The sequence below is a fragment of the Protomyctophum parallelum genome (genome assembly GCF_964188405.1).
Source record: "Protomyctophum parallelum genome assembly, chromosome: 13".
Classification (NCBI taxonomy): Eukaryota; Metazoa; Chordata; class Actinopteri; order Myctophiformes; family Myctophidae; genus Protomyctophum; species Protomyctophum parallelum.
In genome coordinates, this window is record NC_139708.1 from 28,498,405 (window position 1) to 28,516,706 (window position 18,302).

General features: G+C 43.2%; 2 protein-coding genes across 7 annotated transcripts in view; one reads left to right on the forward strand and one right to left on the reverse strand.

The window, feature by feature from the left end:
- litafd (LITAF domain containing) lies at positions 1–10,132 on the forward strand. Its single transcript, XM_083780340.1, has 5 exons — positions 1–140; positions 7,249–7,297; positions 8,378–8,485; positions 9,273–9,465; positions 9,996–10,132. Exons 2-5 carry the CDS (start codon positions 7,255–7,257, stop codon positions 10,111–10,113), a joined length of 462 nt encoding a protein of 153 aa, XP_083636466.1. The 5' UTR covers positions 1–140; positions 7,249–7,254; the 3' UTR covers positions 10,114–10,132.
- A 2,566-nt stretch (positions 10,133–12,698) lies between these two features.
- usp7 (ubiquitin specific peptidase 7 (herpes virus-associated)) overlaps positions 12,699–18,302 on the reverse strand; it is a 43,251-nt gene continuing 37,647 nt past the window's right edge. For 4 of the 6 annotated variants that reach the window (XM_083778851.1, XM_083778850.1, XM_083778847.1 and 1 more), the window contains 9 exons: positions 17,917–17,984; positions 17,430–17,538; positions 16,800–16,877; positions 16,459–16,559; positions 16,186–16,285; positions 15,971–16,090; positions 15,625–15,696; positions 15,093–15,183; positions 12,699–14,932 (listed from right to left, as the gene is read on the reverse strand). In XM_083778851.1, coding sequence (XP_083634977.1) covers positions 14,826–14,932; positions 15,093–15,183; positions 15,625–15,696; positions 15,971–16,090; positions 16,186–16,285; positions 16,459–16,559; positions 16,800–16,877; positions 17,430–17,538; positions 17,917–17,984 — 846 coding nt within the window. In that variant the 3' untranslated portion in view covers positions 12,699–14,825. The remainder of the gene's footprint in view (positions 14,933–15,092; positions 15,184–15,624; positions 15,697–15,970; positions 16,091–16,185; positions 16,286–16,458; positions 16,560–16,799; positions 16,878–17,429; positions 17,539–17,916; positions 17,985–18,302) is intronic. The other 2 variants (XM_083778849.1, XM_083778846.1) reach the window with 1 other exon arrangement.

The following is an 18,302-nucleotide window of genomic DNA, read 5'->3' on the forward strand; positions in this document are numbered from 1 at the left end:
TGTCAGCCACAAGCTCACTGGACTCTAACGCAGATACACACACACCTGCTGTACAACAGCCAACACCTGTCAGCCACAAGCTCACTGGACTAACGCAGATACACACACACACACACAACTGCTGTACAACAGCCAACACAGGGTAAGACTTTTAGAGCATCGCTTCATGCCCTTTTCCTGTTTTGACTATAGGGTTTCTGTTCACAAAGTACTGGAGTGTCTTTGTTAAATCAGTAGAGGTATATACATGTAGAACTGATGTGTTTGAGATTGCACGGTGTGTCTGGTTGCAGCGCTAGACTCAGATTTTGAACATAAGAAGTAAAAGTAGCAAAACTGCAATATAAAAATGTTAAAGTAAAGGTTCTGTATTCAAAATTGTACATGAGAAAAAGTACAAAAATATCGATACATTTAAAATGGATTTGTCAAATGTTTTTGAAAAAAAGCAGATCTACAAATGTGCTAAAGCCATCAAATAATTGTATTGGAGTAAAAAAGGTACAACATTTGCCTCTGAGATGTAGTGTATAAAGTCTTGAAAAATGTAAATGCTCAATTAACGTAAAATGTGCCTCACAACGGTACCAAAGTACTGCTCGAGTACATTTACGTAGTTACTTTGCACCGCTGAAAATGTGAACAGTTTCGACTCGAGGGATAGTTGGCCAACCTGAACAGTGATGTAAGATAATGTTATGAAGTAGCCTACTGTAGTCCAAGTCTCCACCCTTCATCCCCAAGTAAGGATTTGATGACTTGAGTTCCCTTAAAGCTTTAATCTGATAAACTTGAGTCTCTTAGAAATGATTGCACTCATGAAAAAATAATTAATTTCTACTTTTAAGTGTTGATATGTCAGAAACATAATATGTACTACAGCATATCAAAGTTATCTTAAAATGTACACTGAGTATTGGATTGCACTGTGTTTTAGCCCTCCATTCTTCAGGTGCCATGTCATTAGTCAGAAGGTTCATTGTTCCGAAATTGCTATCCCTATCTCTAACCCTAACCTAAACCTAACCGCAAGCACGGGAGCAAACCTAAACCTAACCGCAAGCACGGGAGCAGTGCATGTTCGGACTAACGGGACTTCGGATCTATGGGAAGGTCCCCATTCTTCATCGCTCACTGATACGAACACCTGAGTGCAGTGGTGATCCGTGTTATTAGTTTTTCATACAGTTAACAGGGTAAAAGTTTTTTACTAGTAGTAGTAGTAGTAGTAGTACTAGTAGTTTAGAGGGTCTTCTTGTCAGTATCGGCTGAGCAATGCGGGCGTCTACCATCTATGCCACTTACATTAAAATGAATGCACTCGGCTTGACCAAGGAGATGGATTGTTGAGGTAGAGTGCCACACCTACCATCCAGCTCCCATTGCTAGACTTACGCTCCTATAGCGCCTGAGTTACCCAGACAGATTCAGAGGTCAGCAAAAACAAAATAACTATTTTTTGCCCATGGGTTCCCAGATTGACCAAACAGTTGTACTCACATGCTGAGTTGGCGGTGACCGGGATTGAACCCGCTTGCAATTCAAAGGAGAGCCATCATGCCGACTGAGTTTAAGTTTTAAAATGGAAAATATAGGTCAATCTTTACACTGTGTGCATTAGATGTTCCATTAGATGATGACAGGGTATTTATTTTCTAAATGTTTTTCTACAAGTCAAGGGATCTAGGGACGGGGCAGCTGTAACGTAGTGGGTAGAGAGGTGCTCCAGTAATGAGAAGGTCATGGTCTGTGTGTCAAAAGTGCCAAGACAATTAAGCCCTAATTTCTCCCAGCTGAGCACTCATCATAACCACCTGCGTAACCATCAGCTGGGTGAAGCTGCAACTGAATTTCCCCCAGTGGGACTATAAGGTCTACAAATCAAATTTGATGTACAAGAGAGGAGGGAGTGGGTGGAGGCTGGGGGTTCAATGAGTTCCTTTAATTAGGGAGGGGGGGGGGGGGGGGGGCGTTGCTGTGGATGCACTGATGGGTGAGGAGGCAGACCCTGTATTCTATCCTGAAGGAGACAGGAAGCCAGTGAAGGGAATGGAGTATGGGTGTGATGTGTTCATATTTTCGCACTCTCACCAGGATCCTAGCAGCACTGTTCTGTATGCTGGAGCCTCTCTGGATGCTCTTGCTAGGGATCCCGGTGAGAAGTGCGTTGCAGTAGTCGAGCCTTGAGGAGACAAATATGTGGATGAGTAAACATGTGGATAGTGCAGGTTTTATAAGGGAAAATGTATGAATACGGAAAATGTATGAATACGGATGTAAATAAGAACAGTGATTCTCTGTATACATAGACATTATATTTGATTTTGAACACACTCGCGCACACAAAGCTGTTAAAAAAGAAATACACCAAGATGTTTATTTATTAATATATATGTTTTAAACTTTCTCCCAATTTAGTCATTACACGTGTAGTCCCTGTCACTGCTAGCCAACAGGTGGTGGTTATGTGGGAGGGTGTAGACAAGCATGTGTCTCTTCTGAAAGGTTGCCAGCCGCTTCTTTAGAGACATGACAGCAAGCAGTTTAACCGGCAGGGCAGATGCAGTGGAACACGCTATGCAACCTAGTTCTTCCTCTCCTGAACAGGCACCACAACCAACAGGTATAGGAATCAGAGATGACCTCCCTAACTCCAACACCAGTTGTGTTCATAGAAGCACCAGTGGCCAAGAGGGATATAAAGATGTATTTTGATATGAAAGACCCCACACGTAAATTGTATCAGCGATAAACTACTAATGATCAAAGTAGTATTTGTTTGAGCCAGTCTTCCACTAGCACCCCTGACTAACCACTTCAACGCTGACCTATAGTGCGTCACGTTTTTTGTAGATCTAAAAGCTCATAGCACTGAACGAAACAATGCATAAAGGTGATGTGATGTTTTTAAGAAAAGAGCATTATTGTAGTGAATTTTAAGTATTTTTAAAATAATTATATACATAATCAAATGCAGGCTGAAATGGTGATTTGGGGAATAACTTCCAGTTCGACCAAGGGGACAAGCATCCCTTCACTTTACTTTATTTTTGAATAAGCAAACGGGCAGTGCCATGTAAACATGGTGGATTTAGCTAGAAGCTAATGATATAACCTTGCAGCATAGATTAGATTTGTTAGATTATGACATAACTGTCAATTGCTATTTTGAGTCAGGTCTACATGTGATATATGGGTATAAAGATATATCTACACATCTACAAATCACTTGCTACAAGAGATCACTTCCCCATCTCTCCCTGGTTCCAGCTGTCACCAGGCCTACTGGCTAACTGCAGCATGTAGTTACAACCTGGAGGAAAGCAGCCTTGTTACAGCCACTAGATGCCAGGTCTAACAGGATCTGTTACAAAGGATCGGCTGTACTTCAATCATGGGACCACAATTTTCTGTCTCTTAGTCAGATAGTTTATTTTCTTATGTTTCTGTGATGTTTTCCATGTTGTGAAATAGTTTTATATTACGCAGACACCACACCTATAGTCCCTGCACCTGGCTGGACTACAACTCCCAAGTTCCTTCATTTAGCTTACTATGGATTCAGACGTGCATTCATTTAATTCATTAAAATGTAAGTGTTAAAGTAGTTAAATACCGGTAGTTGCATTTGACTGTGCATTGGGTTTGGTCACTATCCCATTGCTCATTCATTCTTAGTCATGTTCACATCATACACCAGAAGCTACGATTTCCAGTCTGTGACATCAGAGACGAAAAGGATAAACATGTAGCTGAGCTGCATTCCTTCAACCTTTGGGTGGATACTGAGTTCCACAAAGGTGTGTGTGTGTGTGTGTGTGTGTGTGTGTGTGTGTGTGTGTGTGTGTGTGTGTGTGTGTGTGTGTGTGTGTGTGTGTGTGTGTGTGTGTGTCATGTCATTCCACACAGACCTGTAACCTGAATGACAGGTGATGAACAGCTACAGCTCGGCATGTTAAACGAAAGGCTGCCTGGAAGTCATGTCATCTAGGCTACTGTGTGTGCGCGCGTGCGTGTGTACATGCATGGATTTGTGTGTGTCTGGTCGAGAAATTGGATCTATACCATTTAACTATAAACCTGTGTGAGGGGAGTATTTCACGTGTGGGATAGCTCCATGGAATTGCTCACACGATTTTCCAATGTTCCAATGTATGTTTCCAATGTACACCGAATCCAAGCTGACAATAGGGCAGTATTAACAAGGGCGGGTGCAATGTCTTGTAAATGACTGAAACTCTCTGTTTGGCTTTGTCATTCAAAGCCTAGCAGTAGCCTAATGTTGAGCACGACAAAGCTTTGTTCAAGACTCAATGGAAATATGTGGATGTTTGTGGTTGATACTGGATGTTGAACAGACAACCCAGTCCATAATTCTATGACATGATACAGCTGTAGAGCTGAGTCAGTGACAAGGCGTGTGTTTCCCAACATATGGATTCAGGAGTCCTACATTTTTGTTGTTGTGGTGGGGTCCACTTACTCTCACAATATATGAGCCATGGTGGACAATCGGTTAAATCTTAATTCTTTTCTAAATCATAAATGCCAAATTTCTCATTGGAAATGTTTTTTTTTGCACCCCAGTTTGAGTTTGAATCGTAAAAATTAGCGTTACAATCTCCTTTTAAAGTTAAACTGGAGTCTACACTAAAATATGCTTATGAGAATATTTGAGGTGTGGGAACTGGGAACGTAATTCTGCAATGCAGTAACAAAAACTTCAGCACTGTCTTGTTGAGTTTAGATAATATGGTCGCAAAAAGCCCATTGTAAAAAAATCTAGAGTTGCAAATTGCGGCTAGCGGAAAACTGACCCTCATTGACAGAGACAGAGGTTCGAATGCTGAAATGAGGATTTTATTCAACACTGACAATATTTCGGATTATTACCAGGCCCATTAAGCTACAGCTGCCCAAATAACGTGCACTGCCCGGGAGTCAAACCACTGTTCGTCCGGCAGCCGGGTGTGTGGAGTGGGAAATGTGGTATATAGTATTTTTTTATTGGCCTAAAATATTGTCTATATACATACATTCATGAATCCACTTGCTGACCGGCTGTTGGTATTGAGCAATCTTTTTTATTGGGGTTTTTATGTGACCATACCATTGACCTCCTATACAAGGCAAAAAAGGACACATTTTCATTATGCTTTAAGTCTAAGTTATGTCAAACTAGGGGGTTTGCATGATTCTAAATCCATTCCAAGTATTTGTTTTGCACAAAACACTCATTGGGCTAAATATGGCCATACCCACTTGCCCAAATGTGTCCAAAATGTGATGACCTCATCACATTTGTCATTACGGCTATGGTAGTTTTTAGCCCAAGGATCACGGATTAAAGGATTCAGAATCATGAAACCCCCTAGTAGTTTGAAATGTCACATGCTACTTAAAGCATAATGACATTTTGACATTTGTGCCGGTAGGCATGCCATGGTCGCATATAAACCCCTATTAAAAAAAATGCTCAATGCTGGTCAGCAAGTAGCCCTCCAAGCAGAACCCAATGGTACTGAAGTTTCTGACATTTTTGACGACACAGACCATGGGGTCCTGTTCCAGCAGTATCCTGCCACCTGGTACGCGGACATAATAAAACATAAATAACGTGTTTACGGCCTGTCTGCGCTATTTGACGACATTTTTTCGTGTGAGGGCTTCTGAATATGTGAAGTATAAGTACCTATACATGCCGCTGCGAATATCTCCTGTGGCGCGGAAGCCGTTAAGTATTTTTAATCTTTGTTTGACCGATTTGGTCGCTTTGATTCTTCTCTTCCTTCCTTGTTTATTGACACCTCATTGTACCGCCTATCTGGCTAGCTAGTGGCGCTATAGCTATGACAGAGCAGATCAGAGGCAGGGACGTAGCCGCACAAGCCAACCGCACACCGGGAGGCGGTACAATAAATGGTAAACAAACAAGAAGAAATAAAGCGACCAAATCGGTCAAACAAAGAAAACAAATTAAAAATACTTAACGGCTTCCGCGCCACAGGAGATATTCGCAGCGGTTTATAAGTACTTATAGTTCACGAATTCAGAATAACTTAAACTAAAAAAGGCCGTCAAACGCCGCAGATACGATGTTAGTGAGCATATTTATGTCCGCGTTCCAAAATTCCCATACGAAAATATAGTTATGAACAGGGACCCTACAATAAAGCGACATCAACATTTCAGAAAAGCTTTATGGAGGGTTCCGAGAGGGGCTAGTCAGCAAGTTGATTCATGAATGTATATAGACAATATTTTAGGCCAATTAAAAAGACTATATACCAAATGAAACAAAAGAAGCTTGTTGACTGCCTGACTAACTATGTTGCAAGAAATTGAATTCCCCCTGTATGATTTGAATATTAGTTTCACCTGCAGGACCACAGCACCCTCTTGTGTTGAACTGTTAACTAAGTACTAGCCCACAACAGGGATGACCCCTATGTTCCCCACTCCTAGGGTTAGGTTTATTGTTGCAAGCGGGGAACAAAGAACCTTTTTGCAGGGTGAGGAACATAGAACCTGGGCAACATATATATTGGTACGCTCCTACAACTTGGAAGTGTGGTGATTCAAGAACAAGACACAATGGTCTGGGAAATGTGAATCCAAAGATCATACATCAGTTGCACTTGCAATACCCTCCATTGACTCCCCACTCATCCAATTTGGTTTGCGATCTGCTTGTCTTAATTAAACGACGTTAAACTCACCAAAATTGCAGCTGTAGTCCAAGCTTGAATTATCCTCTTTCAATCTGCCGAGCTTGTTTTTCATAAAAATCCACCGTAGAGTTGATGTTATGATGTTATGACTTGAGCTACTTTCTGTCAAGACATCCTCTGCAGGTGATTCTTTTTCTAAGTGTTGCAGTTTGGAAGCACTAGTTTTTGTTAACGGGTCGTCGACTCGTCGTGCTGCTGCCTCCTGCATTATGTGCAAATTCGAAACAGGTGGTACGCAGGGCCGTTCAGTGACATACGACAAGCTCACTTCGTTTAAGACGAGCAGATAGCAAACCAAATTGGATGAGTGGGGAGTCAATGGAGCGTATTGCAATTGCAACTCTAGATTCATCCCATTATAAAATCAATATAAAGTTGCAAATTGTTTAGGTGTCAGGCGCTTACCGCTTGCCTGGCTGCATGCTATTATTGTATTTCCCTGTATGTCACTGTTCTGACTGCCATGTTGTGATTTTCTGTACAGTGGTAACAGTCTGTCTCTTTCTTTAGGACAATGGGGACAATGAGTGCAGATGGAGCAGAACTCCCACCCTACATTGTACCAGGTATAGCCTCCACCCGCTGCACGCACAAACGCACCACGGCACACGCGCACACACCTTGCTTAAAGGGACACATTTTTAACCCTAATCCCTAAACATGATCATTATGATTCTTGTGTTTAAGTGGGATGTAATGTAATCCCTGCTGATCTCAGTTCTTCCTGGACACTACAGGCTGTGTGTGTTTGCTGTAGTTCCAGTCAGACTGGCACCATATGGCATGAATAAATTCAGCGTCTGCCGTCTACCACCAAACCCTCCACAGTGGGGCACTGTGACACTCAACCACAATAACTTTAGACATGATGGCAACAGTGCCATACAGGCTATAGGCCTGGCACCAAATCGCACCGTGTGCACATTTAATTCATTCATGAATACTTATTTTTCCCTTCAATTTCCTCATAATATGAAATTCAGGTGTCTTTGAGATTGACAGGTGTCCCGGTTGACCGCCTGACATCATTAAAAAAGATGTAACCAACGGTTCCATTAGTAGACTTCTACATGATCTGAGTTCCCAGAAACAGCTGCTATAAAGACACTTCATTGCAACATATTCCCAAATATAAACTATAATTCAAACGACCATAAAACAACAGTAGCCTAGGCTAAGTTACAACAGACAGGCAGCCTACTAGCACCATACTACTGTGTTGAAGTGAGCACAGAGCACACACACAGCTATGGAAAGTTGGAAACGGGAAAGCAGAGGAAAAGGCGGATATCATACACGCAATACATCCACTGCCCTATTTTGCTAAATGTAATGCAGTGATTGCATCCACATTGCTATGTTATTATTCTACTGTTATCAAAATCTGTTAATATGACAGGCCCAGGCCTACCTAGACCCATCCGTGGATAGGCCCCTGGATGGTAATTGGAGTAATGTGCATTGGAAAGTCCAGAGGAACACATACTTCTACATATTTTCCCCCCAGTCATAGGGCAGTACAATGATTTTAGATATTAATACGCTTTCCCACTACATTTCTTCGAGAAGTTCTTTAATTGACTATATTCACAATTTTGTCTTATCTTTTCTTCGTCTCTCTGTCTCTCTCTCTCTCTCTCTCTCAGTTGAAGCTAAGGGAGATGGAGTGACGGTGTATCATGTTCACACGCCCTTCACCCACAACATGCCTGCGGACGACCTACCACCTGTCCAGGCCCACTCTGCCACACCAGGTAAACGGTTGACCTGGTGTCGCAGAGTGGGCCTGGACACGGTTTACCGTAAACCAGCATCACACGCACCTTTATCTGTGCTGCTTCCTGCTAGCCAGTGTGTTTACACACAGCAGAATCCTGAGTGTTGGTCCATTTAGACCTGAGGACGATTCTACAAAATGTCTTCTAAATTTTCTTGAAAAATCTATGTTTCTATATGTCAGTGGTTCTCAAACTATTTCATGTCAAGGACCCCTAGAATTATATGTATTTGGCCGACGACCCCCATCTGAAAATATGTTGTTCCAGGGAACCCCCAGAAGCAAAAATAGCAGACCTACAAGCTTGTAGCGCGGCACTCGGTGCTGCGATATGAGCTTGTAGATCTGCTATTTTTCAATAGCTAAAGTATAGCATAATGCTTGAAACACCATATTAACCATAGATATTAAGAGGCATCTACCTGTATATGTCTATGGGTTTAACTCTCAGGGTGTAAAAAAAACAGACCTGCTGTGTATGGCTGCTACTGTTGTACAACCAGTTCAGTTCAGTAGTGTATTTGGCTACATCTATTATACATCAGTAGGTTAAGTGTGCACATTACATTGTAAATAAGTCATAAAGTAAACTAAATTTGAATGCCATCTGTCCATTTTCCACCCTATCTTCCACATTTCCTGCTGTTGTTAACGTCCCTGCCTTCCCTTACTCCTCTGCTCCATCCCTATATCTACATACACTCTCTCATCTTGTCTTTACCGCCTACTCTCCCTAATTCCATGTCTACCCATCAATCCTCCAGTCTACACACAGGGAGGCGGCGGTCCTGGGACAACGGTGGACGGGAAGAACAGATTCGTGAGTTATGAGATGGAACTCGGCCGCGACCCCGGCATGACCTCATGTGCCGACTGCCAGCTGCAGGTGATGACCAATGTCACCTACAAGGCGGGGAGATATGCCTGGCTCATGTGCCTGCTGTTCATCTGCTGCGGGTAAGTGGGGGAGAGAGGGAGCATCGCAGGGAGAGAGGGAGCATTGCAGGGAGGCATAGAGGTGGAATATAAAGCAGTTACGAGAAGGAGGGTTTCCTTGGTGCGGCCATTACTGAGGTGTACCATTAAGCGCAACAGCACTGATTAGCTACACCTGGCCTACGGAGCACCTGCTCCATGGATTACACCTCAGTAATAGCCGCGCCCAGGGCACCCCTCTGTGAATCGGTCTATAGGTGCAGACTATTTGGTTTTATTTTAGGCATGCCTAAAGATTGGTTGTTAGAGGGTTTCAACATCTTGGGATGCCCAAAAAGGCTAGCAAAGCATTCTGAAGGTCTCCGCTATAATTTATGGCAGACACCATTACTTATACCCATTGAATACTGACTGAGTGATACGTTTATTGTATCAAGAAGACAGTTTGATTTTGTCGATGTACTGTAACTGTACACTACAGCACCTTTTAAAGTGTGTGTGTGTGTGTGTGTGTGTGTGTGTGTGTGTGTGTGTGTGTTTCTCTCCACCAGGTTGGTTTGCTGCTGCTTTCTGATACCTTTGTTCGTGAAGAACTTCAAGGATGCGTACCACACGTGCCCCAGCTGTAACAGGGTGCTCTACGTCGACAAGAAGGAATGCTGCAAGTGAAGAAGGGAGGAGCCTGAAGGGGGATGAGTTGGGGGAGGGGAGGGGGGGCTGGGCTGGGGGAGGGGAGAGGAGAGGAGGGGGTGCTGGGGGGTGGACCAATTACTCTCCACGTTTGGATTGTCTGGTGTCAAACGCACACTTCCTTCACACCTCATTCATGAAATAAACTACTTGTGGGTGAGGTAAAGGAAACCATAGGAGAAAGTTGAGGAGTTACAAAAGTTAAGGTTTCGATTTCTAGGGCAGTGTTTCTCAACAGGTCAGTCTCATGACCTGAGGGTGGGAAACGGCATGTTTTGACAGGGTTTAGGACAATTCACAACTTTCGCAGAGCAATCTTGGTGTTATTTAAATTTTGTGGGGCAGTCCTTGGACAACACAAGGTTTGTGTGCCAGTGTAAACCAGTAGACACTGTGGCAGGCTAGATATAGTTTATTTCTATGGAAGCAAGTGAACCCCTGAACCTTGACAAAATCATACATGTTTCATATAATAAGGAACAAACGGGTAATTAGTATTGGCTCTGTTTTAGCTTTAAGTTTATGGCTTGGACAACTTAAATCAAATGCACATTGTGAAGTTATTTTAATAAATTGATAGATACTGTAGATAAGAGTCCAACTTTAGCTGCCATGATTCCATGGTTAATTTTAAGTCACCACGGTAAAATGAAGGCTTGTACATAGACTAGACACTTTGTCAAATGTTTTTCGTTTTGTTTTTGTTTAAAGGGTATAGTTCAGATGCAAATGGTAAATGGACTGCATTTATGTAGCTTTTTTCCAAGCGTTTTACAATGTATTTCACATTCACACACCGATAGAGGAAACCATGCAAGGCACCAACCTGCTCACGGGAGAAGTTATAGGGGTTTCAGTTCAATGTCTTGCTCAAGGACACTTCGACACGTAACCATGAGAGCTGGGGATCAAACCTGGGACCTTCGGATTCCAAGACGGCCGCTCTATTCCTGAGTCACTGTCGCACACACGTCTTCTTTGTCTTGAAACTAACATGGACATGAGAAATTATGTTTTAAAATGTGTGAACTATCCATTTGAATTAATTTCAGAATTGTGTGGAATATATTTCTGTCAAAGTTCTACTATGAATCTGAATGTTTTATCTCCTGGATCATTATGACACCTGTATTAAGAATTAAAGTTATTTAAGTCAAACATGCATGGTTTGAATGAGACTGTTGAACGGAAGACATCTATGACAGGCAGATTGTAGAGTAAATGTTATATGCTTATAAGCACAGGAAATCGATATTAACATTTTCTTCAAATAAATGGTAGCCTACAGGTAGGCCAATATAAAACTTAGATGAAACTAGAACTGCACTCTGTCGAGTGCATACTTGCTTGTTGCACACTTAAGGCCATAAATGGCCTACTAGTGCGCAAGCAGAGCGCGCAAGTACTTTCGACCGCTACAAACTGTCAAATCTCAGTAATGACTACTTGCCTGATACGGCAGTGGTGCCAGATTACATGTATACATAGGAGCATTACCTTTAATCCTCCCGACACTAAAACATTGGTTTTATATACATATGTATAACTAGCTCTCAATGATTACGTAATAAAGATGTGGATTAAAGGACCCAATGCCAGAGTGTAATTGGTTTTCGATGGTGACGTAATGACGATATGTTTTAGTGTTGGGAGGATTAAAGGTAATGCTCCTATGTATACATGTATGTAATCTGGCACCACTGCCGTATCAGGCACAATTAGTCATTTGCTGGGACGGTGCATACGCATCAAATTTGGCTGGACGGTGCATACACATGGAACGGCTGGGACGGTGCATACGAGTCCCGGGCGAAATTAGTACTTGCACGCTCTGCTTGCGCAAGTAATAATTGCAATATAAATGAATACGGGTCTAATAACTGATGTGTCATGATTGTCATTTGACTCGTTTGGTTGGAAATGCAGTACAAACACTCCCAGCCTTGCTCTGGAACATTTAAGGTTTAGGCCAGCTCTAGTTTAACTCAAAGATGGTCAAAGATTTAAACAAGTCCATCTTCTCTTGTCTCATGTAACTACTTTACCTTTTATCCTTGTAAACATGTAAAGGAACTAATGGAGCGCCAGGCATTCCCTGTTCTAGCACTAGATGGAAAATTCAAAGTGTGTAGCCATCTTTGGGGCATTTTCTTTTTAATGTTTATTTTATATTTTGTATGGAAGGACAGACAGTAGGCCGGCAGGAAATGGGGAAAGACATGGGTGGGGGGGGGGGAGACATGCAGTAAAGGCCGTCGGGATCGGACCGTCGAACCCGCGGCACACTGCCAGACCGGATTACCAGCCAAGGTGCCTGGCCCAGGCCTCTTTAATGCATTTTCAGTTGCACAATTCCCTTTGTGTGTACTGTAAGTCACTTAAATTAACTATATGGTGTCAATTATGCATAATACAGGCATTTTTTAAACAAAGTAAATTAATTTAAATAATTAATTAAACTTACTCACCCTCCCTTCATTTTATGGATTACAATAGTTGATTTCTTCCAATAAGCTTGGGTGGCGATGACAGATTAACCCTAATTATTAGGACAAGCAGAGGAGTAGTTGGCGTTTTGTTTTTATAGAAAATTTTTATTCAACATACATTTTCCAGCAAAAAGGCAATATACAGGAATAGTTGTCGTACACTGCTGCTACACTGAGGATTTTAAACTGGAAAAGATCAAATCAAGGTGTGATTCTGCAGGTCATCTTTTTACTGCACTTGTAACAAGACAAAACCCCAATGCAATTAGTTAAAAAAAAGAAAAATCAAGTCAAAAAGAACCTGGGGGGAAATAAATCAAAAATGGGAAGTGAGGAACGCAAAAAAGAAAATCCTACACACAGAATATGAACAGGCGGCTCCTTCTGTACCCAACAACGGAAAAAAATGTGTTTCTCTTAAATTTTACACGCTCATATTTTTAAATATACAATTCTTAAACGTTGTCTTTACAGAGCCAACTATGCGCTATAAGGGGGTAGCATTCCTTCTGTGCTTAAAATAAAAAACAAAAACAGGTTTCAAAAAAGTGTTTCTTACAATGCTGGTTTTAGTCTATCATAATCCTCAAACCAGCAGTGAGTCTGCAGCTTCCTATCAAGCACAGCGCAGTTGCCGCTCCCGACCACTAGGAGGCGACATATCATCAATCACTCACACCTGCAGATGCAAACAGAGCGGGGGAGGTGGGTGGTGGGGAAGAGGTTCGGAGGGAGAAACCGAATGGAGGAGCAGGGTGAGAAGGCCTGTTCATACTCCAGTCTTTCGGTGATGAGTTGACGGTCACCTCATCACCTAAAGACTGGAGTATGAATAGGCCTAGAGGGGGACACAGGCGAGGGAAGAACTGCAAAAGAAAGTGACTGGATGAATGGGTGTTGGGGGGGGGTTGGGGGTGCATTAAAAGCATAGTGGATATGGAGTAAAAACCAAAACTACAATTATAAAGTTTACATTTTCCAGTCCTGAGAAATGTAAAACCTCTTTGACATCAACTGCCAACGTGCAAGATGAAGTACAGACAATTTCTTATTTTTATTTTATTTTTTTTTCATTTTATTTTTAAACAGATGCTGTGGATCCTTTTATTTTATTATACAAGATTTGCAGAAAAAACAAAAACAAAAAAAGAATAATCCCAAACTTGTTTCCACCCCCCTCCAACCAAACTAAATGACACAAAGAAAGAACTGTGTGTAAACATGGAAATATTGTGTTGCTGCTGTCGATTATTTGCCTTGTTGCACTAAGGGGGAGGGGGGGGGGGGGGGAGGGGGGTTGTTTGGGTGAGGAACGGAAAAATTAAAAGCCACATTGGGGCAACTAGCGAGGTCTCCTCGGCCGCCCGTAACATCCGCCATAAAAGGGTCAAAGCTCCCTTTAAAATTCTCCCACAGAATCGCCCAAAATCACTTTCCTCTCGCTTTTTCCCCCCTCTGTCCAAATCGTTCACCTCAATCTCGTTTCTCCACGCCAAGCAGTGCAACGCCCCTGGCCAGAATTTCATTCGTAGAAATCCTCTCCCCGTGGTGGAGAGGGGGAAGAAAATGGAAAATGTGTGAAAACAGCCACCCCCCCAAAAACAAATCATGTCTAGAGTTCATCATACACTGTGTCACTTCTCCTCCCGACATGTTTTATTGTTAAAATCCAATCAAATCTTTTTTTTCTCCCCGTTTTTCAGACGCCAAACCAGGAAAAAAAAAGAAAAAAGAAAAAACAGGCATTCTATACAGAAGCCAGAGAGAGAGAGAGAGAATACCCAACGTAACAGCCTCTGAAAAAAGATAAGAAAAGACGACGTGGGGGAGGTGGTAGGTTGGTTGGTTGGCTGGCTGGTTGTCTGGTGCGGGTCAGTTGCAGTAGGATCAATTTCACTGAAGACTCAGATAATAGCAATAGTGCCAGTGTACAGTTGTTCAGGCCTGGGGGTGTTAAAGGTGATGAACACACAAGCAAAGCACACACCAACATATGCACCCTTTCGCTGTCTGTCTCTCGCTCTCTCTACCCCTCTCTCTCTCTCACACACACACACACACACACACACACACACACACACACAATCATACTCACGCTTTCTCACACACACACACGGTTGGTTACAGTCTGTGGTTATGGTCGCGCTGGGTGGGTCGGAGCAGGAGGTGGGAGGAGGGGTGAGGAGGAGGGGGCAGGCTGCTTTAGTTATGGATCTTGATTGCTTTCTCCAGGTACGTGTAGCGACCTCTCTTTGGAGCTTTGTTGAAGTGGTCCAACCCTAGCCAGGGGCGCGGGTGAGACATGTTACCTGGGGAGGGAAAAGAGCCAGGGGACAGGGGGTAGCGTCATGTTAATAAAAATAGATCTTGTGGTACAAAATTAACTTCAAATTCAGAATGAAAATCACTTGGATCAGTGAAGGGCCACTTTTAATGACGTTTGGAGACACATGTGTCATGGGGCAGTACCTGGCTGTGGCTCAAAGTCCTTCAGGTTGACTTCGTACTCATCCTCAGTGATGTACTGATGCCGACCCATCATCACAATAGCAAACTTGAACTGACAACACAGAACACACACACACACACACCACAAGAGTTACAGGAGCTCTGGTCACACAAGAGTTACAGGAGCTCTGGTCACACAAGAGTTACAGGAGCTCTGGTCACACAAGCAGACCTCTGGTCATTAGCAGCACTCTTAGCAGCACTCTGTCAGCTAGCCACGACAGTTCTATTGTAACTTCATACTGTATTGACTATCAGAAACAACACACACACACACACACACACAAACACACACCTTAAACTTTCCCTGATCAGCTGAACATTAAAGCTCACAGGTTGTAATGTTAAGTTCAGAGAGATTATGTTATTAAAGGTCTTGTATTGTGTGCCTGTTTGTTTTGTGCGCACACTGGGTGCAGAAGGAACAGGACAGAGTGGAGAGATTGAAAGTGAGCAGAGAGAGAGACAGGAAAAAGGAAGCAGGAATTGGTACCTTCTCAAACTCTTTCTCTTGGATGTCCAACATGGTCTGAATCCTCCTCATCACGTCACGGAACGATTCACCCTGCACGACAAACATGGATGCATGCAACCGATTGGTCAATAGATAGTTGGATAAGTGGACATACATATTGTATAGACATAAAACAAAAAATCACACAAACTGGAAAAAGCAGACATACAGAAAACACAAAGACATATACAGAGACACAGAAAAGCAAATAGTCATACAGACTCTCAGACACATGCAAACAGACATGTAGAGACACACAGAAAGGCAGGCAGACATGACACACAAGATGTATGTATATATATATATATATAGACATAGCACACACCTGTCTGATCTTGAGCAGGAAGGGGATCCCAAAGGTGCCAAAGACTTCCTTGTGGAAGTGTGCGACGGGAATCAACATCTCACTGTCCTTGTCCAAGTCTACCTGGTCTACTGGAATCTCCTGGATGGACAACATGGACAGACGGAAGCGATGAGAGAGGGAGAGAGCGACTGCTGAACGTTAAGAGAAAGAGAGACAGACAGCTGGGTACATACCTCTATTCTGAAGGTGCGACTGGCAGCAGGAGATAAACATTCTAGCAGCTCGTCCTCCTGGTGCACTCCTATGATTTTATAACTTACTATCTCCAACAGTCTGGAGAGATGGAAAAGGCAGGGGTTAAGAAGTGACAGAGTGAGGTATGTGGAGAGAAACGGAGGAAATGGAGGGAAGGAGAGGGATTATTTTTGTAAATATAATATATATATACACACACACACACACACGGAAATATTACATTCCCCCTCACACAAACACTATTTTGTCACCTGAGTTTCTCAGAGCCTTTGTCAGAGAGCTCAACCGCCTTTTTACATTCATCCAGCAGGTCCCGCACGCAACCGTGCTTGTCAGGGTAGAGGGTGATCTCCTGTAAACACACACACACACACACACACACACACACACACACACACACACACACACACACACACACAGTAGATTTCAATGTCTCATCACCAACAGACACAAATAAAGGGTGTGTGTGTGTGTGTTTTAATGCTGCATTCATACTGGAATCTACAAAGCTGCAGGCCAACAGCAATGTAATATGCTGCGTTGCATTTTGCAGCTGCCAGTGTGTACAGCATAAGATAACCGTGTGTGTTACCTCCTCTCTGAACTGGCTGTTGAGCCATATGGACTTGAAACTCCTCCTATTCTCAAAGTCTGTGATCTTCATCTTCAACTGAGGAGTGAGAGAAAACAGATCCATATTTCAAGATAGACGGTCATAGCATCGTACGCCAGTAGCAAAATCAGACAACGGGTCTTCAAACGAATGGTCGGCCGCAACAATGACAGACCAAACGCATAAAGGCCAAGAATAACTGACCGACAGATGGACAGACCGAAAGACAAATGATTTAAGGAAGACCAAACATCCTGGGAAAAACATGAGAAACCAACACCAAGACTGACAGAAGGACAGGCTGATAGAAAGACAGGCAGGTTGACAGGTACAGACAGAAAAGACTGGTAGACAGAAAAGACGAAAAAAAAGGCAGGCAGACCAGTATACATTTGACTTTTTAATTTATCAGTATTTAATTTACCACTTTCAACCGGGCGTCCCAGAATTGGGCTCAGGTTTTAATGTTTTGGGACGACTTCAGCCATTATACATTTCTGTTCTCAAATAGATTTATTTTGAATAGAGTGTCGGCCCGTCCATGAATCAGGATGGGCATCAGCCCCAGACATCTAGCATGGTTAGAGCTCATTAATTCAGACAGGATACCTGTTGGTAGTAGAGTTTCTTGGGCTGTCGTGGTTTGAAGAACTGCAGCAGGTCTCGTAGCGTCCCCTCATAGTTATGTCTCAGAGGGTTCCCTGGACCGTCCCTGTACCTGACCAACACACACACACGCACAGAGAGGACAGAGAGAGGACAAGAGCAAATGGGGGGGAGGGGGAAAGGAGGATGAGAAAAACATAGATAACATCTGTGTGTGTGTGTCTAAAATCCTTTTAAGGTAGATAAGAGGAGTCATGGTCTCCTACCCCTGTGTGTGTGTGTGTATGAGACAGGCCTCCTACCCCTGTGTGTGTGTAGGTGTGTGTGTATGAGACAGGCCTCCTACCCCTGTGTGTGTGTAGGTGTGTGTGTGTATGAGACAGGCCTCCTACCCCAGTGTGTGTGTAGGTGTATGTGTGTATGAGACAGGCCTCCTACCCCAGTGTGTGTGTGTAGGTGTGTGTGTTTGTATATGAGACAGGCCTCCTACCCCTGTGACTTGAAGAACTGTAGCAGCATGGGGTCTGTGTTCAACCTCTGAGCTACCGTCTTTGCCACCTGACAGAGAAAAAAGAAAACAGTACATTACATTCTCCAAACTGGGTTTTAAACGTCTCACAGCAGAAGCAACCAGGGACCACCACCAGACAGACCACTGGTTGTAGTTCTAAACGGATCACAACCAGGGACCACCACCAGACAGACCACTGGTTGTAGTTCTAAACGGATCACAACCAGGGACCACCACCAGACAGACCACTGGTTGTAGTTCTAAACGGATCACAACCAGGGACCACCACCAGACAGACCACTGGTTGTAGTTCTAAACGGATCACAACCAGGGACCACCACCAGACAGACCACTGGTTGTAGTTC